Here is a 22646-nt window from a genome sequence, read left to right on the forward strand (position 1 = left end):
AGGCGGCCACACTACGTCCTGAGGGGGGGGGGCTGCATCTTCCAGGGGGAGCTGGCATTATGGAAGAGGAAGCCTGGCAAGCTGCGCTGCCTTGCTCAACTGGCAGCAGACGGGGCGGGTGGGTGTCTAGCTTCGGCAGTCTGTCGAGCAAGGAAAGGGTTTGCAGCCCGGGCAGTAGCCGCTCCGTGGGGGGAAGGCCGGTGGCAGGAGCCCGGAGCCGCCCTTCCCGCGCCTCGTCGGGGCCTGGGAGCGCCCATGCGTCGGCGGCCTCCTCCTCTCGCCTTCCTGCACCCGCCCGGGAGGCCGGAGCCGCCAAGGCAGCCGCGGCCAGGCCGGAGGCGGGACCCGTCTTCTCCCCCCGCCCCGCCGTGCTCAAGGAGAGGCCTGCAGGCTCCAGCGCCGCCGCTTCCTTCTCGGCTCGGTTCCTGACGCTCCCCGGTTGCGGCGGGGGCTGCCGGCCGGGTCCGGGCGACCCTCTCCCTCCTGCAGCAGCAGCAGCGGGGAGTGCCGCCTGCTCCGCCGTCCGCGCAGGATGGATCAGTCGGTGCCCATCCAGGAATCGCTCTCGGCGGGGGAGACCTGCCTGGTCGTATCCTTTGGGGGCCGCCCCGGGAAGGACCCAGCGGGAGAGCGGGCAGGGTGGGACGGGGGTCGCTCGCCACTCCGGCACTTTCCGGCCCCTTCCTTGACCTCCGGCTGCAGGCGGTGCAGGGGCTCCTGGCTGGTGGGGAGAGCCGGCTGCTGGGCCTGGTGGAGAGCCACGGCAAAGCCATGTAAGTCCGCCGCGCCCGGCAGGTGGGACAGGTGAGACAGGTGAGGGCAGGAGCCGGGCGTGGAATGGAGGAGGCGGGTCTCTTCCTCCCTCCCCGCCCCTCCGTGCGGCTGCTTCTGCTGCTCCTCCTTTCCCGGCTCCTCCGCCTCGCGCGGCCCCGGAGAGGAGCAGGTTCCCGGGAGCGAGCGGAAGGGGGCGCTGGGGATCCCAGGAGGGGGCCGGGGGAGGTGGGCTGCGGAGGGAGGAGCGGGCTTGGGACAGCAGCATCTCCGGGGTGCTGAGACGTGGTGGGCGAGGTGCTGGGGCCACGATCCTGGTCTCTGATGGAGAGGGCGCGGGATCTCCCGGCTCTGTCTCCGCAGGATCTGCCTGTACAGCCACCGGCGCATGGCCATCACCGCCGAGGACGTGCGCCTGGAGAAGGTCCTGCTCCTTCAGGAAGGCTTTGCCGTGGAAGAAGGTGAGGGCTAGCTCTCCTTTCTGGCTTATTGACTTCGTTGCCACATTCCTCTGCAGGGAAGGCTCCGCTGCCTCCTCCCCCCCCCCCACCCCCGCGAGTCGGGGCGCTTGAAATGATTCCCGTTGACCCACTTGAGTAGGAGGAATCCAGGACGAATGATCCCCCAAAGAGCCAGGTAGTGGATGCACTCTTTGGGGAAGGTTGTCACCCGTGTTTCTGTCCCTTGGCCACCCCAGTCCCAGATAATGAACAATCATTGACCAGGCCTTGGGGGGGGGGGCTTAGGGGGACCCCTTTGGTGGCATTTCCACCAGCCACCTGCCAGGCAGCTTTTAAACTATCTTTCGTATGTTTTTAGCTTTCTGCATTTTATCTGTGTTGCTTTAATTTGTGCAAGCCACCTTGAGTCCTGGGCTAGGAAGAAGGCAGGATACAAATAAATAACTAAAATAATAAAAATAATTTCTCCTTTGACAGTCGCCGGGGAGAATGACCTGCACATTGTAGGTAAGCTTCTGCTGTGGTTCTTGTAAACAATGATTCCCCAGAAGTGTGATGGTGCCCGCCCTTCACTTCTTGGATTGCTTCACTCCCTCCCTGGCAAGCAGAGCTGTGAGCAGCACCAACGGGGCCATGGATTGTTCTCCACACTACACAAATAACCAAACTGTTGTACCTGGGAAATGGTACAGCATTCACTGACTGGGCAAAACACAGGCCCAAGCCAGCCAGTTCCCACTGAGATGAGCTCCTCTGCTTGCTTCGTTCTGCTTCCACTAAGTCTTTGTTTCTTATTTAATTTCTCTCTCCCTTCCTGCCTTCTGCCACCCTCCCAGAGCAGCTCCTGCAGCCCACAGAGCAAATCTTGGGTGCCCAGCCCCACTCTCTCTGAATTCTGAAACTTCACCAACCACACACTTCAAAGCCAAAGCTGAAATATTGCTTTTTGAAAGATTAAAACTTGCCTTGTTTTTGTGTACTAGGCACACATGTGGAGCTTTGCCTGAAGGTGCTGCCACTGATCCCCACTGCTGCGTCCATATGTATATTGTTCATTTTATAAGTGTGCATGGTGCCCTTCAATACAGATATTTCCATGGTCGCTTATGGGGAACGAGAATGATGCAGCCATTGGCTTCTGGGTAGCTTTAGCTGTGCCCAGGTTTGTCCATGCTGCTGCATTGTGGGACAGCAATAGGAGTGCTCCTGCAGCTTATTCTCCAGAAATGCTTCTCCCAAGGTCAGCCTACAAAGTTGTTTATGCTGCTCTCCTCTCTCCTCCTATAGGCTCTGATGTCACTGTCCAGATCATCTCAAGTGACGCCAACTTGCTAGTGCAGCTGCCTTTTGGTTCCCAGACACAGACTTTCTTGACAGAGGTCAGGAAGCGCTGCAGCCCAGCAGGTACGATACTCTGTTACTCATGAGAAGGCCTCGAAGTTTGGGCTACATTTAATTTTGCAAAGGACTGGAGTGGGGGTCAGTGTTGAAGTCCTGAGACTTGTATGGGAGCTTGCCACAGTGACCAATTCTTTAAAAGGCTTCAAACCACCATATACTTGATTGTCACTGATGCGTTTCAGTGCAGCATTTCATGATAAGAAATATGGTCTGGGCTTCCAAGCCCTGGGCTTCCCTTGGTCACAGAGTTTGGCAAGGTTAGAGGAGCCTACGTTGTGCAAGTAGTCTAACAACCCACTGAGGAACAGACAGAAGTATCTTGGTCCCTGATGCTGGCAAGGACGTAGCTTGGATCCTCCTTGTTACAACAGCTCCACTGTTGTTACAAGGCTGCCTGGTTGTTTGCAGTTCAAAATGCTGGTTGTGACCATAAAGCCTTATATGTCCAGGCTATCTGGAGGACTGAATCTCCCCAAATTAGCCTGCCTGGGCTTTGAGATCTCATAGGAAGGCCTTTCTCTCAGTCTCACAACTTTCACAGGCATGCTTGGTGAGGACATGAGAGAGGGCCGCCTTCGTGGTTGCTCCCAGATGGCGGAACTCCCTTCCACAAGAGGCTAGCTTTCCTTTAGCCAGCAGTCCAAAACTTTTTTGTTTTGACAGGCCTTTGGCCATTAACTGGCTGCTGTGGTAGGGTTTCTGAGAGGTGGTGGTGCGTGTTTGTGCAGTTTTAAATGGTTTTAAGTGGTTTCAGTGCTGTTTGTAATAGGATTAGTTTTTGATGTTTGTATTGATTGTTTGTGCTTAGTTATACCATATATGTTTTAATTTATGCTGTGAGCTGCCATGGGTCCTGCACTGGGAGTATAAGTCAGAATATAAAATAAACAATTAAATTCTCTGCCTGTGAGAGGATGACCTGGAGAGAGCAAGTGAGCAAGATGCATTTGTCATGGTGGGACAGATCCGGTGCTTGCTTGCTAGTGCAATGGGGCCTCCACCAGATGCAAGACCCCCTCTCCGGTGCCACTCTAGGGCAGGATGGCAACAAGACAGCAGCAGACAGTTAAGACAACAAGAAGGAAGAATCCAAATTCTGCCTATGTGCTCTTGTAGTTGAGTGGAAAGACTAACCAGAAAGAGAGCCTCCGAAATATATCTCAGTGCAGCACAGTGGGTCATTCTATCCCCCCCCTCCTTCAATTAGTGGGGCCCTCCTCCTACCTAATTTATTAATTTCATAAAATTTACACACTGCTTGATTGCAAACAACCTAAAAGCCGTTTACAAAAAAACCAAAAAAACCAAAAACACACCAACCCAGGATAATATTATAAATAGGAAGCATTAACAACAATAATTTAAGACTTAATAGAAGTAAAAATAACTATAAACAAAAACATATTCAAACTCACATCAGCTTCATAAATATCTGGGTAGGCTGGTCTAAATAGAAATGTTTTTAGCAGGTGCTGAAAATAGTAGGGTGAAGGCGCCTGCCTGATATCAATAGGCGGCAAGTTCCAGAGTGTAGGTGCTGCCACACTAAAATGTTGAATTCTTACAAATGTGGAATGGGTATTATTATGAGGCATCTGTAATAGTGCCAGTTCTGCAGATTGGTGCCGTTGAGTGGGTGAACAGGAGGCAAGGCAATCTCATAGGTAAACTGGTCCCAAGGTGTTAAGGGCCTTATATCCTAATAATAACCCATAGAACTTAACCTTGAACTTATGCCTTAAGTGACTGCCACCTTTCCTGCCCAGAAGTCCAAGGGGTTGCCACTTTCCTCTCCCACATCTATCAATCTCTTTCCCCCACCCCTACTTTCCCAAAAACCTTAGCCTTCTCACTCCCAACTGCGGTGAAGCTCAAGCGCACTTGATCGGACTCTTTTAGCCTTTCTCCCTTCGCCCCTTAATGTTCCGCCAGCGGGATAGACGCGGGAGTAGAGCTGCTGGCACGACCAGTATTATGTATGGCGGGTCGTCAGCGCACACGGAGCTTACCAAAGCATGAGGGTCCGCCTGCAATGCGAGAAAATGCTCATTGTGATGGTCATGACCATCAACGATGAATCAAGGTATTTTTAGCCGCGGTAGCGCGCGGCGAGGGAGTCCGCATCTTGCCATCCCTCCTGTGGGGGCGCTGCTGAGCTCCGCTGGGCTGATCTGGATCCGCTCCACCCTCGGGCGGGGGCGTTTCTGGAGGCGAACCCCACTGTGATTGGCCGAGCCGAGCGAAGGGTGTGGCCTGGTGGGCAGCCGCTCCTGGGATTCAGACCGGGCGATGTGCGCTTCTTGGCGGCGGCGCGCAGGTAGGAAGAGGCGCGCGCTGAGGACTAGGCGCTTGATCGCGACTCGGGAGGAAAAGATGACCCGCCGTTGCCTGTGGTGCCCGGCCGGCCGGCTGGCTAGCCGCTAGCCTACTGGCGGGAAGCTCCTTGGAGCGGGGGGTTCTCCAGACTGTGCCCTACCTCGCAGGGCCGTTGTGAGGGAAGCAGGGCCGCCGCCACTTGCTTCGCCTGGAGAGGCGGCAGCAGGTCCCGCCCATACTAGAGCCCGGTTAAGGGAAGGAAGATGCTGGGCCCCTTCCCCGACGCGCGCTGCAGCCCTAGGCCAGCCCTGCAGGTGCTGGCTGGGCGGGGGCAGCCCCGAGGCGCGCCCTCTTCCTGCTGCTCCGGGCTACCCGCCTTTTCCTCGGCTGGCGCTTCTTCCGCGCAGGCAACTACTCGGGAGGAGGAGGAGGATTTCGCCCTTGTACTTTGGTTGCATTTTCCACACACCCAAAGTGGCTTTTGCCCTGCCTGGAGGGATGGAGAGAGCCGGGCTCCTCTGCAGGGAGGAGTCGGGAGAGATCCGTTGGCGCGGCGGCAGGAAATCCTTTGGCGGCAAACAGCCGCTCGCTCGTCTCGGGTCCCTGGTTGCTCCTGCAGCAGCAGCAGAAGCAGCACCTGCTGGTTCCTGGCTGGGAGCCCATTCCGCCTGCGGGGAAAATGCTCTCTGGGCGCGGTGGGCTTCAGGGCTAAGGGATCCCCCCCTCCAACACTTTCCTTCTCTGCCCAAGCAGCCCCCACCTGCTGCTTGGCGATGCTCCATGTGGAGGCAGGAAGCTCTTTGCAATGTTGCAGTTTCAAGGCTCTTTTCCCCAGTCCCAGGCACGGCTGGCTTCAGGCTTTCCTGGTGGGTGGGGGTGGTGCAATCCCCCACCCCACCCGATGCTCTTGCCTGGCCTGGGCTTGTCTGCGAGGGCAGCAGCGGTTGGGCTGCTTCTGGCCTCAGAGAAGTTCGGCTGGTTTCTCTCCCTCCACCCCAGTGCCTCTTCCTTTCGTCATCCTGCAGAAAGTGGATTACCAAGAGGAGCGGATGTTGCCGTTTCAGCCAAAATAATATAGAGATGTTGAAAGTGGAGCTTACTCACAAACACTTGACCCGTAGTCTACCGAAAGAAAATTCTTTACAGACAGTATTCCTCATTTTGGACTCTGGGATGTTGGGCTTTAGGAGGGAGCTTAACCTGCTGTTTAAAAATGTTCAGGGTTCCTAAAGCATTAATCAGAACTCAGTTTCAAATATTCAAACTTCTGAAGTTTGAAGGTTTGCTAAATTGTGACTGTGGTTGCACTTCTTTTTCAGTACCCTGGAAGACCCCCCCTCCCCAGTATGTGGATCCATTGGTTCCTTGAGCTTTGAAATGTGACTTAAAAACAAAAACACAGCACCATGAAAAGCTCAGTCTCTAGGAATGTAAGAGATTGTGAGTGATTGGTGTGTCCGTGTGCTATTTGTGGACTCAACCTCCCCCCGCTCCATGCTGCTGAATCACTTTAGATGTTTCTGGCTTTGCTCAGGCAGGCTTATCTGGTGCAGAGAGGGTTGCAGAATGGGCAGCTTTGCCTGCACCCCGTGATTTTAATACTCTACTTCTGGTCTTGAAGAAACATACTGTAATGTGAAAAACTGCTAATAACACCATTGGCATTCGGATAATCTGCTAATAACACCGTTGGCATCTCAGGAGCTGATGGAGGGGTGTGCTTTTGCAGGTGAAGTCAAAGACCACTTGTAATTAAGTAGTCTAAAAAACCAGTAACGTGAAGCACAGATGACATTGCTGTTTCTTTGGGGCACGTGATTGTCCTGGTGCCTGCTTTTCAGACTAGTAAGGGGTGGCAGAGAAAAGGTGGCGTTTGTGTAGGACCAGAACATTAATCCCTTGGAGAAGGCAGGAGCGGGAATTGGGATCTGGGAGGCTGCCATTGGCTATGCTGGATCCTCTTTCCTAGCCCACAGGGCTCGCTGCTTCTGCTCTCATTGTGGCCTGTGGCTCTGATCTGTGCTAAAAGGCAGCTTGCTCGCTTTCCTCCCAAGTTCTCCCTCTTGCTATGTTCATCTTTTTCCGCTTGTCCATCCCTGAGACCAATTGTGAGGAGCGCAGCATTCTGGCAGCCTTCCCTTCCCCCCACCCCAAGGAATGGTGAAGCCGAGATAAGGAGGAGCCTCCTCCTTCTCTGAGAGTCAGCCTTGGGCAGGCTGACATTTCCCAGGCACTGGTCAGAGACAGACAGCTTTCATGGGCTTCCTTTTGCTTCCAGGAGTTGCTGGGAATGAGGACCCAAAGCAGAAAGGGAAACAGCCACCAGCTATGAACCAGATGGGCAGCACAAGTGGTGCCAGTCCTGCTGCTGCCGTCCCCAAGTAAGTTGAACATGACAGCCACAGCCAGCCTTGGAAACATGTAACGTAATGGGGTCAGAGTGCCTCTGTGCCTTTTGCTTCTGGGGTTGACAGGCTTGGATTGCGGTTCAGAGGGTGTCTTTTTCTCAGGCAGACTTCCAAAAGTTAACAGGAGCAGAACCTCCCTGAAATTTCTTTTACTATCCCTTCCCTCTCTCTTTATAGCAGTGGTTCCCAAACCTTATCTGGCCACTGGCCCCTTGGTTCTATAAAAGGCATTATTCAGAATAGTGGTTTGCATGACCCACTAAGGAAGATAATAACATAATAATAGCACACAGTAACAATTGCATATTTATTCATAATCCAATTACAGTGGTACCTTGGGTTACATATGCTTCAAGTTACAGACTCTGCTGACCCAGAAATATTACCTTGGGTTAAGAACTTTGCTTCAGGATGAGAACAGAAATCGTGCTCTGGCGGCGCAGCAGGAGGCCCCATTAGCTAAAGTGGTGCTTCAGGTTAAGAACAGTTTCAGTTTAAGAACGGACCTCCGGAACGAATTAAGTACTTAACCTGAGGTACCACTGTAGAACTAATTAGTTTAATTCAACAAAATGAATGAACTTTATGTAGTGTTACCAACTTTTCTAAGTCTGATAGTCATTTGCACCTGCAGCACTCCCCCCCCCGCCTCTTAGCACCCCCTACGCAGGGAATCCCACAGCCCCTCAGAGGGCACCACTTTGGGAACCACTGTTTTAAAGAGTAACCTGCCTGACGTGTACTATAGCAATTTTGAAGCAAAGGACAACCCCTACCGTGTGCTTGTGCAAGGTTCCCAAATTGGATTGGGCCCACAGCTGGGCCACTCCAAAGTGCCAGATAAGACCCTGTATCTAATGGGGGGGCAGTCCTCACCTTTCCTCTTGCAGACCTGTAAGGAGGGCAGTGGTCCTGAGGATGCAACACTTGTAAGTGTAGAACAAAGTGGGTTTTTCCTCCTGGCACTGACTCAGGGCAGTGAGGGGGAGGCATGTGGGCTAGTGTTGCAGCCCCACCTTGGCCCTCCTTGTGCCAGCGTGGGGCTCCTGGCTCCGCTTTGCTTTCTGCCGATAGCAACAACACCTGAAATAAACCAACCCCTGCCCCCTTCCCCAATCTTCCTCCCTCCCTCTGCCCTTTCCTCTCATTTCCAGGCCCAACAAGCCCAAGAATGACATCACTAGTGAGATGGTCCGGTCCTCCAGTGTGCTGGTGTCAGAGGAGATGCGGGGCTTGTCCATGCAGACCTTTGGGCTGAGAGACACCATCATCAAGTCTCAGCTCCTGCAGAAGGAGGACGAGTACACATACCTCCAGGGCTTCAAGTAAGGGTGATTATGAGAGAGCAATGCCGGGTGTGTGTGTGGCAAAGGCAGCTTCACGCTTCCCCCAGGGGGAATGACCCTGAGCCTTTCCCACCACAAATGCACAAGCCCCTCGGCTATTTGCCTACTAATTTTATTTATTTATTGCATTCATACTCCACCTTTTTCTCTGGTGAGCTCAAGGTGGCATAGGTGCGTGTTTTTCCCCTTCCTCATTTAATCCCCACAACAACCTTGTGAGGTAGGGTTTGCTGAGAAGCAGTAACTGGCCACCAAGGTCTCAGTTTCATAGCTGAGAGGGGATTCAAACCCTGGTTTCCCAGGTCCTAGACCAACACTTTAATCATTGCACTACGCTGGCTCTCACTCGGGTGCCAGGGCAGCTGGGCCTGGGTGTAGAAATGGCAGTGGGGTTCCTCCTCCTGTGCTGGTGGGGCAGAGGTTGTTGGCAAGATCTGGAGCAAGATTTTGTGTGTTTCTTGACAGGTTTTTCGTGGGCACATACAACGTGAATGGCCAGTCGCCCAAGGAGACTCTCCAGCCCTGGCTGAGCCACGATGCTGAGCCCCCAGACATTTACTGTGTGGGGTACGTTTTTCTTATCCATTTATTGTTATGTTTCTCGTCCACCTTTTATCTCCTCCAGGAGCGAAAGTAACATGCACGGGTCATACCCTCCTCATTCTGTCTGTACATCAGCCATGTGAGGTAGGCGAGCCTGAAAGGCAGTGACTCACTCTCAGGTCACATGGTGAGCTAGGTGGGAGGGATTTGCACCTGCCATCCCCTCCTGCCCTAGTCTTCCTCCTCCTCCTCCTCCTCCTCCTCCTCCTCCTCCTCCTCCTCCACTTGATGAGCATTGCCCACTTGGATACACGTGTGTGAGCACTTAACACTTGGATGCCATCTGGTTTAATTGACCCTTCATCTTTCTGCTTCACTAGGTAGAGGAGGTCTCTTGCTCCTGCAGTGCCTCGCAGCCACAGGAGGCATTGTTGGCCACCAACCTAGACTGCTTTAAAAGAGGATTGGACAAATTCATGGATGGCTATTAGCTTACAATGGCTAGGCTCTGCCTCCACAGTCGGACGCAGCAGTACTTCTGAATACCATTTGCTGGAAACCGCAGGAGGAGAGAGGGCTGTTCTTGTGCTCTATTCCTGCTTAAGGACTTTCCATGAGGGCATCTGGTTGGCCACTGTGAAAAGAGGATGCTGGACTCTATGGGCCATTGACCTGATCCAGCAGGTCCTTCTTGGGTTCTTCTCCATGGAGGGAGGGTATGCCCCTAGCTCATGGTTTGCTCTCTTGAATGCAGCTTCCAGGAGCTTGACCTGAGCAAAGAGGCCTTTTTCTTCAATGACACGCCAAAAGAAGAGGAATGGTTCAAAGCTGTGACTGAGAGCCTTCACCCGGAGGCCAAGTATGCCAAGGTGAGCTGGCTTCAGCTGCTGAGAGGCCCTAGTGACCCCCTCTTTCTCCCTGAGGCTCTTCTGCCCCTTCATGCAGCCCTCTGTGTGTGTGTTTGGGGGCGGGATGTTCTGCAGAAGAGGTTAATGGCAGGGGTTGGGGACAAGGGGACTCTGCTTCCCTGTGAAGGACTGTAAAAGAGGCTCATGCCTTCTCCAAGTCCACAGGTGATGGGGAAGGCAAAAAGGGGCCTTCTGCAAGGAGGGGGGGGGGGCAATTCCATTTTCCTTCCAGGCAATGTGGGCAGCAGCCAGTGAGGTCACACCTGGCATATTGGCAAGCTGGAACGTTAGCAGAGGGCAACCAATAAAGGGCATGGAAAACAAGCCTGATGAGGAACAGTTGAGGGAGTTGAGGATGTTAACCTGGAGAAGAGGAGACTGGGAGGTGATATAAGAGCCGTCTTCAAATATCTTGAGGGCTGTCACATGGAGGATAGAGAAAACTTGTTTTCTGCTGCTCCAGGGTTAGGACACGAACCAGTGGACTCAAATGACAACAAAGGAGGTTTTGACTAAACATTAGGAAGGACTCTGATAGTAAGGTGGTGGAGTCTCCTTCACTGGAGGTTTTTAAGCAGAAGTTGGATGGACATCTGTTGGGGATTGCTGAGCTATGATTCCTGCATTGCAGGGGTGTGAACTAAATGGCCCCAAGAGGTCATTTCTCTACAGACCTGTTATTCTATAGCCTTTGTCTCTTTGTTTCCCTGGTTAACATGCAGGTAAAGCTTATCCGGCTTGTTGGGATCCTGATGCTATTCTACGTCAGGACTGAGCTCGCTGTGCATGTTTCTGAGGTGGAGGCCGAGACGGTTGGCACGGGCATCATGGGGAGGATGGTGAGTATTCATCAAGGGAAGGGTCTGCTGTTGCCATTCTGGGGCCACCCAGACCTCTCTCTGTGAGAGCCTTGTAGGGTGGTGCCCCCTCATCTATCTCATCTACTCTTGCAGGAGATGGACATGAGGGGGCCTCTGGGCTTTGTTTGGCCTGGGTACCAGGCTCCCCTGCAGAACGTGGGCTGCATCTGGACCCTCAAAAGGTTTTGAGGGGTCCCAACTCAACCCCACCCCCACAATTTGCCAAACTTTTTAAAAAAACCTTTTTTTAAAGGTTGTTACTATTATTGCATTTATATACCATTCTTTTGCAAAGAGTTCAGTGTGGTGCGCACACTTCTCCTTTGCATTTTATCTTCACAACAGCCCTGTGAGGTAGGTTAGGCTGAGAGGCAGTGACTGGCTCAAAGTCATCCAATAGACTTCGTGGCTGAGCGGGGATTCAAACCCTGGTTTCTCCCTGATCCTAGTCTGACACTATAACCACTCTGACTCTGCACTATCTGCTCCTGTGGGTCCTCCGCAATGATTCTGTGATGCCCAAAAGTTTTTGTGAGTCACCGGAATTTCTCCTTTAATTAAAACTTGGCCATGCCCGCTTTTACATAGTTTTGCTTTAGCCCCTTGGCCCCCAAAAGGTTAGCCACCCCCTGCTTTGTAGGCCCTCTCTTTGCACCTTCGTGCTTGCTTCAGAGAGGTCTTGGCTGGTTGCTTTGGAGTCTCTTCTGCCTGCTCCTTCCATAGCAGGCAGGGAATAGAGTCGCCACCTTCTCTCTCTCTCTCCTGGCTTCTCCTCTGCTGCGAATGAAGGGCAACAAGGGGGGAGTGGCCATCCGCTTCCGGTTCCACAACACCACCGTCTGCTTCGTGAACGCCCACCTGGCAGCCCACACCGAGGAGTACGAGCGGCGGAACCAGGACTTCCGTGATATCTGTGGACGCATGCAGTTCTGCCCGCCAGAGCCAGGCCTCCCACCCCTCACCATTGGCAAGCACGAGTAAGTGGGGGCGGGGGGGGGGAGCAAGTGGGAAAGGATCCAGCCTATTCTGTGAAGTTGTGGAGCAAATATGGAAACTTGGCTTTATGGGTTGGGGAATAATAATAATATTTTTATTATTTGTACCCCACCCATCTGAACTGTGTTTTTTGTTGTCGTCTTATGGTATGTCTCCTCAGGGCCTTGTCTCTTCTCTTCACCCCCCACCTCACCCCATTCCCCTAATTTTTAATATTTGCTTGGCTTCGTGTAAATTTGATTCTATTACCTACCGTTTCTTTCTTTTTTAAAAATGAAAAGCAGTTTGGGGAGTGGCTGCTTAACCCCATTCCTTCCTGCCGTTTTCCCTTTCAAAGTACAACCCCACCCCATCTTGCACGGTGTCTTTCTCCCATGAAGGAGGGCGTTTTGGATGGAGAAACAGCTGGAAGGAAAGGAATTCAGCAACAGCAGATCTCCCTCCTTGTGCTCATAGACTTCTATAGTTGCTTTTCATTTGCTTTTGGAAAAAGCCTCTCCCAGGAGACAGTTGCATGTATCTGCTGTGTAATCTATAGTTTGGTTGTGCTGCTTATTTCATCAGCCAAGACAGTGATGGGAGTCCTCTGGACTACAGTTCCCATCATCCCTGGCCTTGGCTGTAGTATTGGGATTTGGAATCCAACTGGAGGACTGCATATTTATTTGGGGAAATCACCACCAGTCTCAAAGCAGCTCTCTTTGCCAGCACTGTAGTCTGCTGCCTGTCTTCCGCCTCCTAGCTATGTGAGGTGGCTTCAAGTCTAGGACTTGTGTGAAGGACCCTCTATTTCCCAGACCTTCTGGTGGTCACTGATTTGCTTCCAAGTCAGTAGGAGGAACTAGGAATGTTGTGGGTGGGCAAGGAGCTGGGAACATCTCTTCATTTGCTGGGGTGACACTGTGCATCTTGGGGCTACGTGGCTGGGAATGGGAGCTATGAAGAGCCTCAAGGGCGCTGGAGCCATTTCCTTACACCAGCGCCTCCCTTGCAGTGTGGTCTTGTGGCTGGGAGACTTGAACTACAGGCTGGAGGAGCAGGACGTGGAGCGGGTGAAGAAGCTGGTGGAGGCCCACGATTTCGCCACCCTTTATCAGCATGACCAAGTATGTGAGGGAGCTTTCGGTAGGCAGGCGAGATCTGCCTTCCAACAAGGGTCAACCTTCCAGAGAGAGAGAGTGCGGAGCTCTTGCGGCATTCATGGGGCCAGGGCAGGTGTTGGGGGAATGCTGCTCTGTTGCTGCAGCTGGTTCCAGAAAGTGGCTAGGAATGGCTGGCGAATCTTTCAGCTACAAGAGTCCCTTTACTTCTCCTTTGAATAAATGTTTTCATTCAATTTTTGAGAAATCTGTAAGCAAATTTAACAAAACACAACTGGACTGTTATTCCATCAAGACTGAAAACAGTCCCGGTGAGTTCCAAAGGAGCCTTAAGACATGTAGCATAACCAATCAACTATTTTGCTCTAGTAAGTCAGGAGTTCTAATGGACGTGGTTGGCCTGCATCAGGAGGCAGGATTTGCCGCAAGAAAGCGGGAAGGGAGGCGTGGACGGTCCCGAGGGAGGCTTGGGTTCGAAAGATGCTTTGCTGCTCAGTTTCACCTCTCCGCTCTCTTTCCTTCTCAGCTGAAAAAGCAGATGGAGGCCAAGGCGGTCTTTGAAGGCTTCCTGGAGGGAGAGATTTCCTTCCAGCCAACGTACAAATACAACACTGGGTCTGATGACTGGGACACCAGGTAGGCTTGCCAGGAGCACCACAGCCATTTTGGGTGCTCTGTTCTTTGCATGTCACCAACTCTAACAGGGAAGTGGTGATGGTCCAGAACAGCCAGAGGCTTCTCTTGTGCAGATGCTTCTCTGTAGCATCTGCACAAGACTAGACCAAAAAAACCACACGCATGCAAAGCCATTTTAACCTGTGAGCTTCTGTTTTGTTTTTTGTTTTTTAACCCAGTTAATAGCTCTTAGAATGCTGCTTTGGAGAAAAAACCCCTGAAATACACAAGCTAGTGATGGCCCCACCTCAGAGGGCTTACAAACTGGGGGAAGCAAAAGCAAAATGTTCCCCTTGGCTTAATGCCGGCAAGGGGATGTGGCAGCCCCCCCCCATTTTGAAAGCTGCCACTTTTGGTCAGTACAGTGGTACCTTGGGTTACAGACGCTTCAGGTTACAGACTCCGCTAACCCAGAAATAGTACCTCAGGTTAAGAACTTTGCTTCAGGATGAGAACAGAAATTGTGCTCTGGCGGCGCAGCAGCAGCAGGAGGCCCCATTAGCTAAAGTGGCAGCGCGAGGCCCCGTTAGCTAAAGTTGTACTTCAGGTTAAGAACAGTTTCCGGTTAAGAACAGACCTCCAGAACGAATTAAGTTCTTAACGCAAGGTACCACTGTAGTTGGACTTTAAAATGGCATGAAAGGGTGTATTTTACTGGATGTATCCCACGACATGGGAAAAGTCATCTCTGTTTAGAAAGAGGCCTTGGAGATTTCTAGTGCAGAAAGACTGCAGATCTAAAAATAAGCAACTATGAACTTTTGGTTACTTTTTATTACATGTTACTGTTATTTTTATGAGATGTTATTTTTTGTGGTTGTATTTTTAAACTAAGTTGGTTTTTTTAAAAAAAGTTTTTAATGTTGTATTTTAAATTGTTGCAGTCCGCACTGAGATCTTGGAGTGAAGGGTGGGTAATAAATTAAACAACAACAACAATGTTCCTGGACTTAGGAAGCTAACCTCTCCTGATGTAGTTTACAGCAGCCTTGTAATTTTATTTGGCAGTTACATAATTCCCTTTTGGGAGGTTTCCAGAGGGGTGCACTGTTCTCTTTTCAGGCTCATCCCATGTGGTTCTTAAGCCTGGGGCCAGCCCACTCACACTCTCCAAAGCAGCTGAATTAATAGAACAGGAACATTCGTGTGGAGTATGGGGAAGCTAATGGAGCAATGCGGACCACCATTCCTAGGACATCTCTAGAAACCGTCCCTGCAGACTTCAATTGTGGGCTGCCAGTGACTCCTACATCTCAGAAGATGGCAAGGCTTTGTTCTTGGGTTGAAAACAGCTGGTACACCCAGAGCAAAATGTTCCTCTACACAATAGATATCCCCACTCCATAGAAAACTAGCCTATTGAGGAGAAGGCTAAGCTGGAACCAGCATGTCTGATATGCTAGTTTTCTTCTGGCAGGGACTCCTTTCATTTTGGGTATGGAGTGACTGAGGTCTCCCATCTCTCAGGGTATTGCAGACGCTGTCTGCTGTTTCCACAGTCTTCATGTGCTCTCCTCCTGACAGAGCCAAGTCTGGTGGCCGAAATGACCGTTCTTCTCCTTGCTTTGCCTCCCATGCAGTGAGAAATGCCGCACGCCAGCCTGGTGTGACCGGATCCTGTGGAGAGGGAAGAATATCTCTCAGCTGAGCTACCGGAGCCACATGGCCTTGAGGGGCAGCGACCACAAGCCAGTCAGTGCCATCTTTGACATTGGGGTAGGCATCCACCTCCCTCAAGCACAGCTGGTGTGAGAGCCTGGGGAGGGCTCCCGCCACTCTGGCTCCCTCCGTTTTGCCACCCTGTCCTTCTCTTCTACAGGACGCGGGTGGGTAAAAGCCTCAGCGCCTAGGGCTTGCCGATCGAAAGGTCGGCGGTTCAAATCCCCGTGGCGGGGTGCGCTCCCGTTGCTCGGTCCCAGCACCTGCCAACCTAGCAGTTCGAAAGCACCCCCGGGTGCAAGTAGATAAATAGGGACCGCTTACTAGCGGGAAGGTAAACAGCGTTTCCGTGTGCTGCGCTGGCTCGCCAGATGCAGCTTGTCACGCTGGCCACGTGACCCGGAAGTGTCTCCGGACAGCGCTGGCCCCTGGCCTCTTGAGTGAGATGGGCGCACAACCCTAGAGTCTGTCAAGACTGGCCCGTACGGGCAGGGGTACCTTTACCTTTACCTTCTCTTCTACAGAACCATAGAGTTGGAAGGGCACTCCAAGGGTCATCCAGTCCAACCCAGAATCCCAGCAACCTTGGCTAGCTCTGAAGCTGGCCAGACACTGTGCTGCACAAGCAAATGCTGCATCTTCCACCTTCACACACCCCGCCTTGCAAAAAATCAAATCAAATCTTGGGCCTCCTTTCTGTAGGTCTTTCCTGGGCACCTACCACATGGTGACATCTTTCCTTATCAGCTGAGCTTATACAGTCCAGGGGTGAAAGGGCTGGGACAAGGATTATGGCTGGTGTAAGCCAGAGGAGTGGGATTGCAGGACCCTTCAGCACTTTGGGGGGGGTGTGCCCCATGGGATGCGTTTGACAGCCAGCTTCCTCTGGAGCTTGGGTGTTGGGTGCTTAGTTAATATGGCAGGTGATGCTGAGGACTCCCGGGAGGGGGAACCTCCTCCCCTCTGTCCCTCCCCCCTTCTCCCCCCAGTGACCCTTCTGCTGCTGCATGTTCCATTCAGGTGAAGGTGGTGGACAAGGAGCTCTACCGCAGATCCTTCGAAGACATCGTGCGCTCCTTGGACAAGATGGAGAACGCCAGCATCCCGTCGGTCACCCTCTCCAAGAGGGAGGTAGGATATGCTGCTGCTGCTGCTGCTGCCCTGGCCAGTGGGCAGCATCAAGAGGCTTGCTTATGGAGATACAGCCCCACTGGGCCTGCTGGCTCAAGGCCACGTTTGGGGCACGGCAAGTTTATGGCATTCCACAGAACGAGCCTCCCAGCGGACCTCTTTCCCAAGCTTGCTGCTGGGACCTGGATGTTCAGTGGAGCTTGGGGTCAAGCCCTTAGTTCATAGAATTGTAGAGTTTGAAGGGACCTCAAGGGTAATTTAGGGTCCAACCTCTGGCATGCAGGAATCACAGCTACAGAATCCCTGACAGCTGTCTGTCTGACCTCTGTTGGAAACCCCCCAATGAAGAAGGGTGCACCACCTTCCGAGGGACTCTGTTGCACTGCCGAATGGCTCTTGCCCTCAGAAACTTCTTCCTAACCTTTAATTGGAATCCCCTTCCTTGTCCCTTGTCACTTCCATTGGTTCAGGTCCTCCCCTCTGGAGCAGGAGAAAACAAGCTTGCTCCATCTTCTATGGAGACAGCTCTTCAGTTATTTGAAGATGGCTTTCCTATCTCCTCTTAGTCTCTTCTCCAGGCTACATATGCACAAGTCCCCTTTTCTTTCCCACCCTTCTCCTCCGTGTTTGTGGTTCTTTCCCCACCCACAGTTCCTCTTCAAGGATGTGAAGTACATGCAGCTCCAGATGGCGTCCTTCACCATCCACAATGGGCCCGTTCCTTGCCAGTTTGAGTTCATCAACAAGCTGGACGAAGAGGCCTACTGCAAGCCATGGCTGATGGCAAACCCCAACAAGGGCTTCCTGTTACCTGGTGAGCTGGGAGGTCTCTGTCTTTTCATGGTGTTTTACCACCCTTCCTACCTGATCCTCCCCCCCGGGTGACAGCCACAGATTGCTCTTGGCCAGCCCAACCTGATTCAGCATCCTGTGGCTGTGTGCACCTGATCCATCCAAGGCCCTCCAAATATGCTCAGTTTGATTCAAGCTTCAGACAAATCTGGTTCAGAGCCCCAATAGCCACAGTTGCTCACAAATTAAAATATCACTTCATTGATCTGGAGAATAGCCGTGTTTGTAGCAAGAACAGCAAAAGTCCAGCAAAAAATTAAAGACAGATTTATTGCGACACGAAGTACCTTTTGCATTTCACCAGCTGTCAGGGCAGGGAGGGCGCTGGGTATCCATGAGCAGACTCTGTCAATGCCTCATCCAGGGACCCAGACAGTCTTCTGCCTGCAGCTCTTTGGACTCACAAAGCAGCCACCCCTCCCCTTTTCTTGGAGTTGTTGTCAGGTGAGCAGCTCCAGGCCCCTCAGTTTGTATTTATTTATTTGTATTTATACCCCGCCTTTTTCTCCAAGGAGCTCTAGAGTGGTGTACATGGTTTTTTCCCCCCTTATTTAATCCCCACAGCAACAACCCTGTGAGGTGGGTTGGGCTGATTGGCCCAAGGTTGCCGGGTGAACTTGGTGGCCAAGTGGAGATTCAAACCTTGGTCTCTCCCAAGTCCTAGTCCAGCATTCTAACCATTACACCACACTAGCTCTCAGTTTATCCTTTGAGGCCTTTGACGCTGTGGATCCTGGTGTGTGTTGACAGTGGGGCTGGGTGAGCATTTTGTGGGTTTGCTCTGGAATGTTTCTTTCAGCAGGAGCTTGCTCATCTTCCATCAGGGACCTTCCTTGTAGGGATCCATCTTTCCTCCTCTTTCTCCCCACCCCACAAACTACATGTGGTTGTGAGATGCTTTGAGGCTTGGTGTTGTCAAACTGTCCATCTTCCTTCTCCCTGAAGATGCCGAGGTGACGGTCGAGTTGGAACTGTTTGTGAACAAGTCAACAGCAACACACTTGAACTCTGGAGAGGACCAGCTGGAGGACATCCTGGTGCTGCACCTCGACCGGGGCAAAGATTACTTCTTGCCTGTGTCAGGGAACTACCTGCCCAGCTGCTTCGGGTGCCCCCTGCAGACCCTGTGCCACATGAGGGAGCCTATCCAAGAGATGTCGCCAGAGGCCATCAGGAAGCTAGTGAGTTCTTATGGCCAACCAAGTCTGCTGCCCTTCATCCCAAAGACATTTGGGGGGAGTTGGCTTGGGAGGAGGATTGCAGACTAGGTGTCTCTTTGGGGACCTTCCAACTCTGCTTCATGTGCAATGCTGCTTTGCAGAGGATGCTGCCTCAGACTACACAGTCCTTCCAGTCCAGGACTGTTCACACTGACTGGCTATGGCTCTTCAGGCGGCGGGGGTGTGTGCATTCCCTGTCCTACCTGGAGATGCCATAGGGAATTGAGCTTTGGAGTTTTCTGCATGTAGAGCAGGTGCTCTACCACTGAGATTATGGCCTTTCTCCAACCCTGTTGCTCCCTTCCAGGTTCTGCTGCCATTGTGGTCAAGTGACAATGATGCCTCCTGGCCCGAGAAGCCCTTGGACATTCCTAAGGAGTTGTGGATGATGGTTGACCACCTGTACCGCAATGCTTGCCAGCAGGTTAGAAGGATGCCCCTGGACCTGAACTTTGTGTGCTTGGCCTTGTTATGGGAAGAGGGAAGGATAGGAGCTTAGCTTTGGCAAAGCCCAGCAGGGGCAGGAGTGCTCATTAAATGCTGGGGAATGAACAGTATCTATGGTGCTTGCTAACTAACAAGGGGGCTTCTACACTGTTTGTGCCCTGGAGTTTGGCTGCATTGGGTTCATTGTGCCCTTGGGATGTGTGATTGTATTCATGGGTGCAGCTTCACAGGAAGGCACTTCCAGCAGATCTAGCAAAGTGAAACTGATCTTTTTTTGCCTTCTGTGCCTTCCTTGCCTTTCACTGTGGCTGCTCATGTTTGCAGGAGGACCTCTTCCAGCAGCCGGGCCTGAGGGTCGAGTTTGAACAGATCCGTGATTGCCTGGACACAGGGATGATGGATACGCTCAGTATCCTTGGAGGAAGTCTGTTTGAAAGAGGGACTGGCATTATCTTTCTCTCTCCCACCCCTTGTAATTCAGTACAGTACAATTGCATATTATGCACGATTTCAACCATATGCGGTTGAAGGCAGGCTGGTTGAAATTCTACAAGTTAAATGCAAGCAAGGCAGAGGGCTTAAATGCTCGTCACACTGGGAAAGCCTTCTGGTGTTTCTGGAACGTAACCCCTGCATAAGATGCAATTCTACTTCATTACCGTGGAGTCTGCTGATCCTTTCTGCAAAGTACATGTTTACCACCTCCCTCCCTTAGCAGTTCAGTCAACCCGATCCCCATCCCAGCTACCTATGAGCTGGGTTTCTGCGCCAGATGAGACAAACATTTCTCTCCCTGTGAATACCTTATTGCAGCTAGTTGTCATCTTGCATTTTTTTACTGCCTCTGTGGTTGTGCAGCCCCCTACGCTGGGGCCTCCTTATGGGTGAGTGGGCTTTCCCAGTGTCTCAGCATTGCAGCTGGCACTGGCCTCATCTTGGCGACTGCCTGTTCCTTAAACATCACTGGCCAGATGGCAGCAACCACTCGGTGGCGGAAGCTTTGCTGCTCTTCTTGGAGAGTCTTCCTGAGCCGGTCATCTGCTACACGCTGTACGACAAGTGCTTGGAGGCTGCTGATAGCCATGTGCTGAGCAATCAGGTGAGCCAGTAGAAGCCGGCTGCCAAAATGGGAGACATGTAATGCCCTGGTCCCTTGGTGGGGGAAGTGTGTTTGCAAGGCGTGCAACAGCTTCCTTCTCTGTTGTTCCCAGGTGGTTTCCACGCTGCCCAAGTGTCATAAAAATGTCTTCAGTTATCTGATAGCATTTCTGCGGGAACTACTGCAGCACTCTGTGAAAAACCACTTGGATGTGAATATTCTTGGTGAGAACTGATCCTGGCTTTGGTGGATGATCCTAGGATGAGTGAACTGGGATAAACGGGGTCATGACCTATTTGATTTAAATGTTTTGGCATGTCACACACCTGACAGGAATGAAGCTCATTTAACTATGCCCTGGAGCAGCTTGTTTCAAAACATAGGTTGAGCCAAGTGGAGGTGGTGAGCTGGCATCTCAACTCCTGTGCATTTAATTATTCGGGACACTGTGCCAAAAAACCATCAGCTGGTGCGGTGGGCCTTGAGAAGGGCAGGCATCCCCCTTGATAGCTCCTTACATGGAACTCAGATGCCACTTTTGTATGCAAACACTAATGGATTTTTTTATCATGTTTCCTGTGCAGGTAGCATATTCGGGGGGCTACTGCTCCGTCCCCCTCCTGGTCACACCAAGCCAGGCATTGCAGAGAAGCGGAAAGCTCAGCAATTCATCCAGCAGTTCCTCTTGCGGGAAGAGATCACACTGTGAAGGCCGAGGACTAGTAACTATAGGCAGGGCCTGTGTAAAAAATAGTTTTGTATATTCAGAAAATTAGATTTTGCAGTAATTGTGTTTTTTTAAAAAAATGTAAAGACATGTACATACTTTTTAATTCTGGAGCACAGGTCAGGTGGGAAGAAGCAGCTGCTACTGTGTTAGCAGCACTATAAAGCACAGTGAGTTTTTATATTAAAAATCCAGTCTGCACACTGGATCTTGACTGTGGTATGTCATGTTTTGTGACAAAACAATGTCCTTCTTTATCTGCCATTGCCTTAATGCTTAATCTTTGATAACCTAAATCAGCTACTTTTATAAGCAAAGAATGTAACATAAATATAATTAAACATTTTAACTTATTAACGTCTATGCTGCTTGCTCTCATTGTTAATCCAAGGAGGTGTCTGGCTTGGCAGCAGCAACACCTGAGGAGCGCCTTTGGGATCTTAACATAAGAGCATAGAGTCTGCTGCATCAGGCAATGGCCCATCATGAGCATAGCCATCATGGCTAGTAGGCTTTGATAGCCCTCTGTTGGATAGAGATCAGGAGTGTGCACAAAGCTGGCTTAAAGCTAAATCTCTGGCCACTCAAAAGCCACATTGGCTTCATGTCTAGTTCATGGCACTTGCTGGGAGCCTGGTTCACTCTTTTTGACTGGAGGGAGTCTGTTGTTTCTCTGAATGGGGATGGAGGCCCAGGACTGTGATCACATTTTGTGTTCTTACAAGGTATGAAGGCACCACAGCCAGGATTTGCTGCCCTGACTAGCAACAATGTTTGATGCTGTAACTGCAGGGGAAGCTCTCACTTCCTCCTTTTCAGTCCTGCCTTCCTCCTATTAGTGGGCTTACCCTCTGGCCCTCCTAGCCTAGAAAGTTTCCTGTGCCCCTCTAACAACCACAGTGGAGGGTTAATGGAACACACAACCCTTCATAAATTGACAGGAAGTGTGTGGTGGGGCTCTGAAGATGTGTGCGCAAGCCCCATAAGAAGTGAGAAACATTTCTCTCCATTTTCTACACACTGAGCTATTGCGTCCCTTCCATTACCTCTTTCTTAAGTCTTCAATTGTTTCAAGCCAATTGCTTGATTATTTTGGCTGCCTGTTTCTGCCCTGCTCCCCTGGTGTGGTGATGGGGCACCTGCCAAGTTCTTTCAAGCAAAGAGCAGCCTTGATTGACTGGGTTACCACCTACACTGAGACTGGAGTGATAGGGAGTCGAGTAGGCAGGCAAGAGACCCCCCCCCCTTGTGCCCACTTGGGGCCCCTCCAGGTAACCTCATTAACGAGCCTTTTAATTAGCAAGCCTCTAAATTATCGAGCCTTCTCCCTGACTTCAATAGTACTTGCTCATCCTGGGGTGCTTCGATAAACTGCTTTGACATTATTATTGTTTTCAAATGAAGTACTGTAGATGTCTATAAAATAGATATGCCAAGGAGCGAATCGTCCTGCGTTCTTCATGCTTTTAAAGCTCCTCTCAATCATTCATCCACGCCACTCTTTTCCAGTGCATTCCCTCGCCCACTTTCCAAGCTGCCCGAGCCTTTTTTTGGGTGGGCAAAAAACCAGTTTCAAATCCAGCTGCGCGCCGCGTCCTGCCTCCCGCCCCGGCATCTTCCCGTCCACTTCCCGCAAAACAGATGCAGCCTGGACTCGGTGCCAGAAGAGGCTTTTCGCTCTCCATAAGGGGAGGGAGGCTGCAAGGGCGGCCTTGCCAGGCTCTCG

General features: G+C 51.6%; 1 protein-coding gene across 2 annotated transcripts; it reads left to right on the forward strand.

Moving 5' to 3' along the window:
• The first annotated feature begins 41 nt into the window (after positions 1 to 41).
• INPP5B (inositol polyphosphate-5-phosphatase B) lies at positions 42 to 21281 on the forward strand. 2 transcript variants are annotated; one of them, XM_028739237.2, is made up of 22 exons: positions 42 to 589; positions 703 to 804; positions 1135 to 1232; positions 1710 to 1739; positions 2520 to 2636; positions 7228 to 7330; positions 8512 to 8682; positions 9169 to 9270; positions 10001 to 10115; positions 10877 to 10993; positions 11804 to 11991; positions 13005 to 13116; positions 13637 to 13746; positions 15366 to 15501; positions 16465 to 16575; positions 17227 to 17389; positions 18373 to 18608; positions 18955 to 19071; positions 19419 to 19503; positions 20066 to 20193; positions 20306 to 20417; positions 20778 to 21281. In XM_028739237.2, exons 1-22 carry the CDS (start codon positions 60 to 62, stop codon positions 20900 to 20902), a joined length of 3108 nt encoding a protein of 1035 aa, XP_028595070.2. In that variant the 5' UTR covers positions 42 to 59; the 3' UTR covers positions 20903 to 21281. The 2 variants fall into 2 exon arrangements, with proteins under 2 accessions (XP_028595070.2, XP_077787968.1); XM_077931842.1 differs by having other exon boundaries at positions 444 to 589; positions 703 to 773.
• The last annotated feature ends 1365 nt before the right edge of the window (positions 21282 to 22646 follow it).

This window comes from Podarcis muralis, chromosome 7, assembly GCF_964188315.1.
Source record: "Podarcis muralis chromosome 7, rPodMur119.hap1.1, whole genome shotgun sequence".
NCBI classification, from domain to species: domain Eukaryota; kingdom Metazoa; phylum Chordata; class Lepidosauria; order Squamata; family Lacertidae; genus Podarcis; species Podarcis muralis.

What these genes read in the sequence shown, in the direction of transcription:
- INPP5B (XM_028739237.2), top strand. Translation starts at nt 60, where the DNA reads ATGGAAGAGGAAGCCTGGCAAGCTGCGCTGCCTTGCTCAACTGGCAGC. An exon ending in CAGAGGCCATCAGGAAGCTA is followed by an intron (nt 18,609 to 18,954) that starts GTGAGTTCTTAT and finishes GCTCCCTTCCAG; the next exon opens with GTTCTGCTGCCATTGTGGTC. An exon ending in CTTGGATGTGAATATTCTTG is followed by an intron (nt 20,418 to 20,777) that starts GTGAGAACTGAT and finishes TTTCCTGTGCAG; the next exon opens with GTAGCATATTCGGGGGGCTA.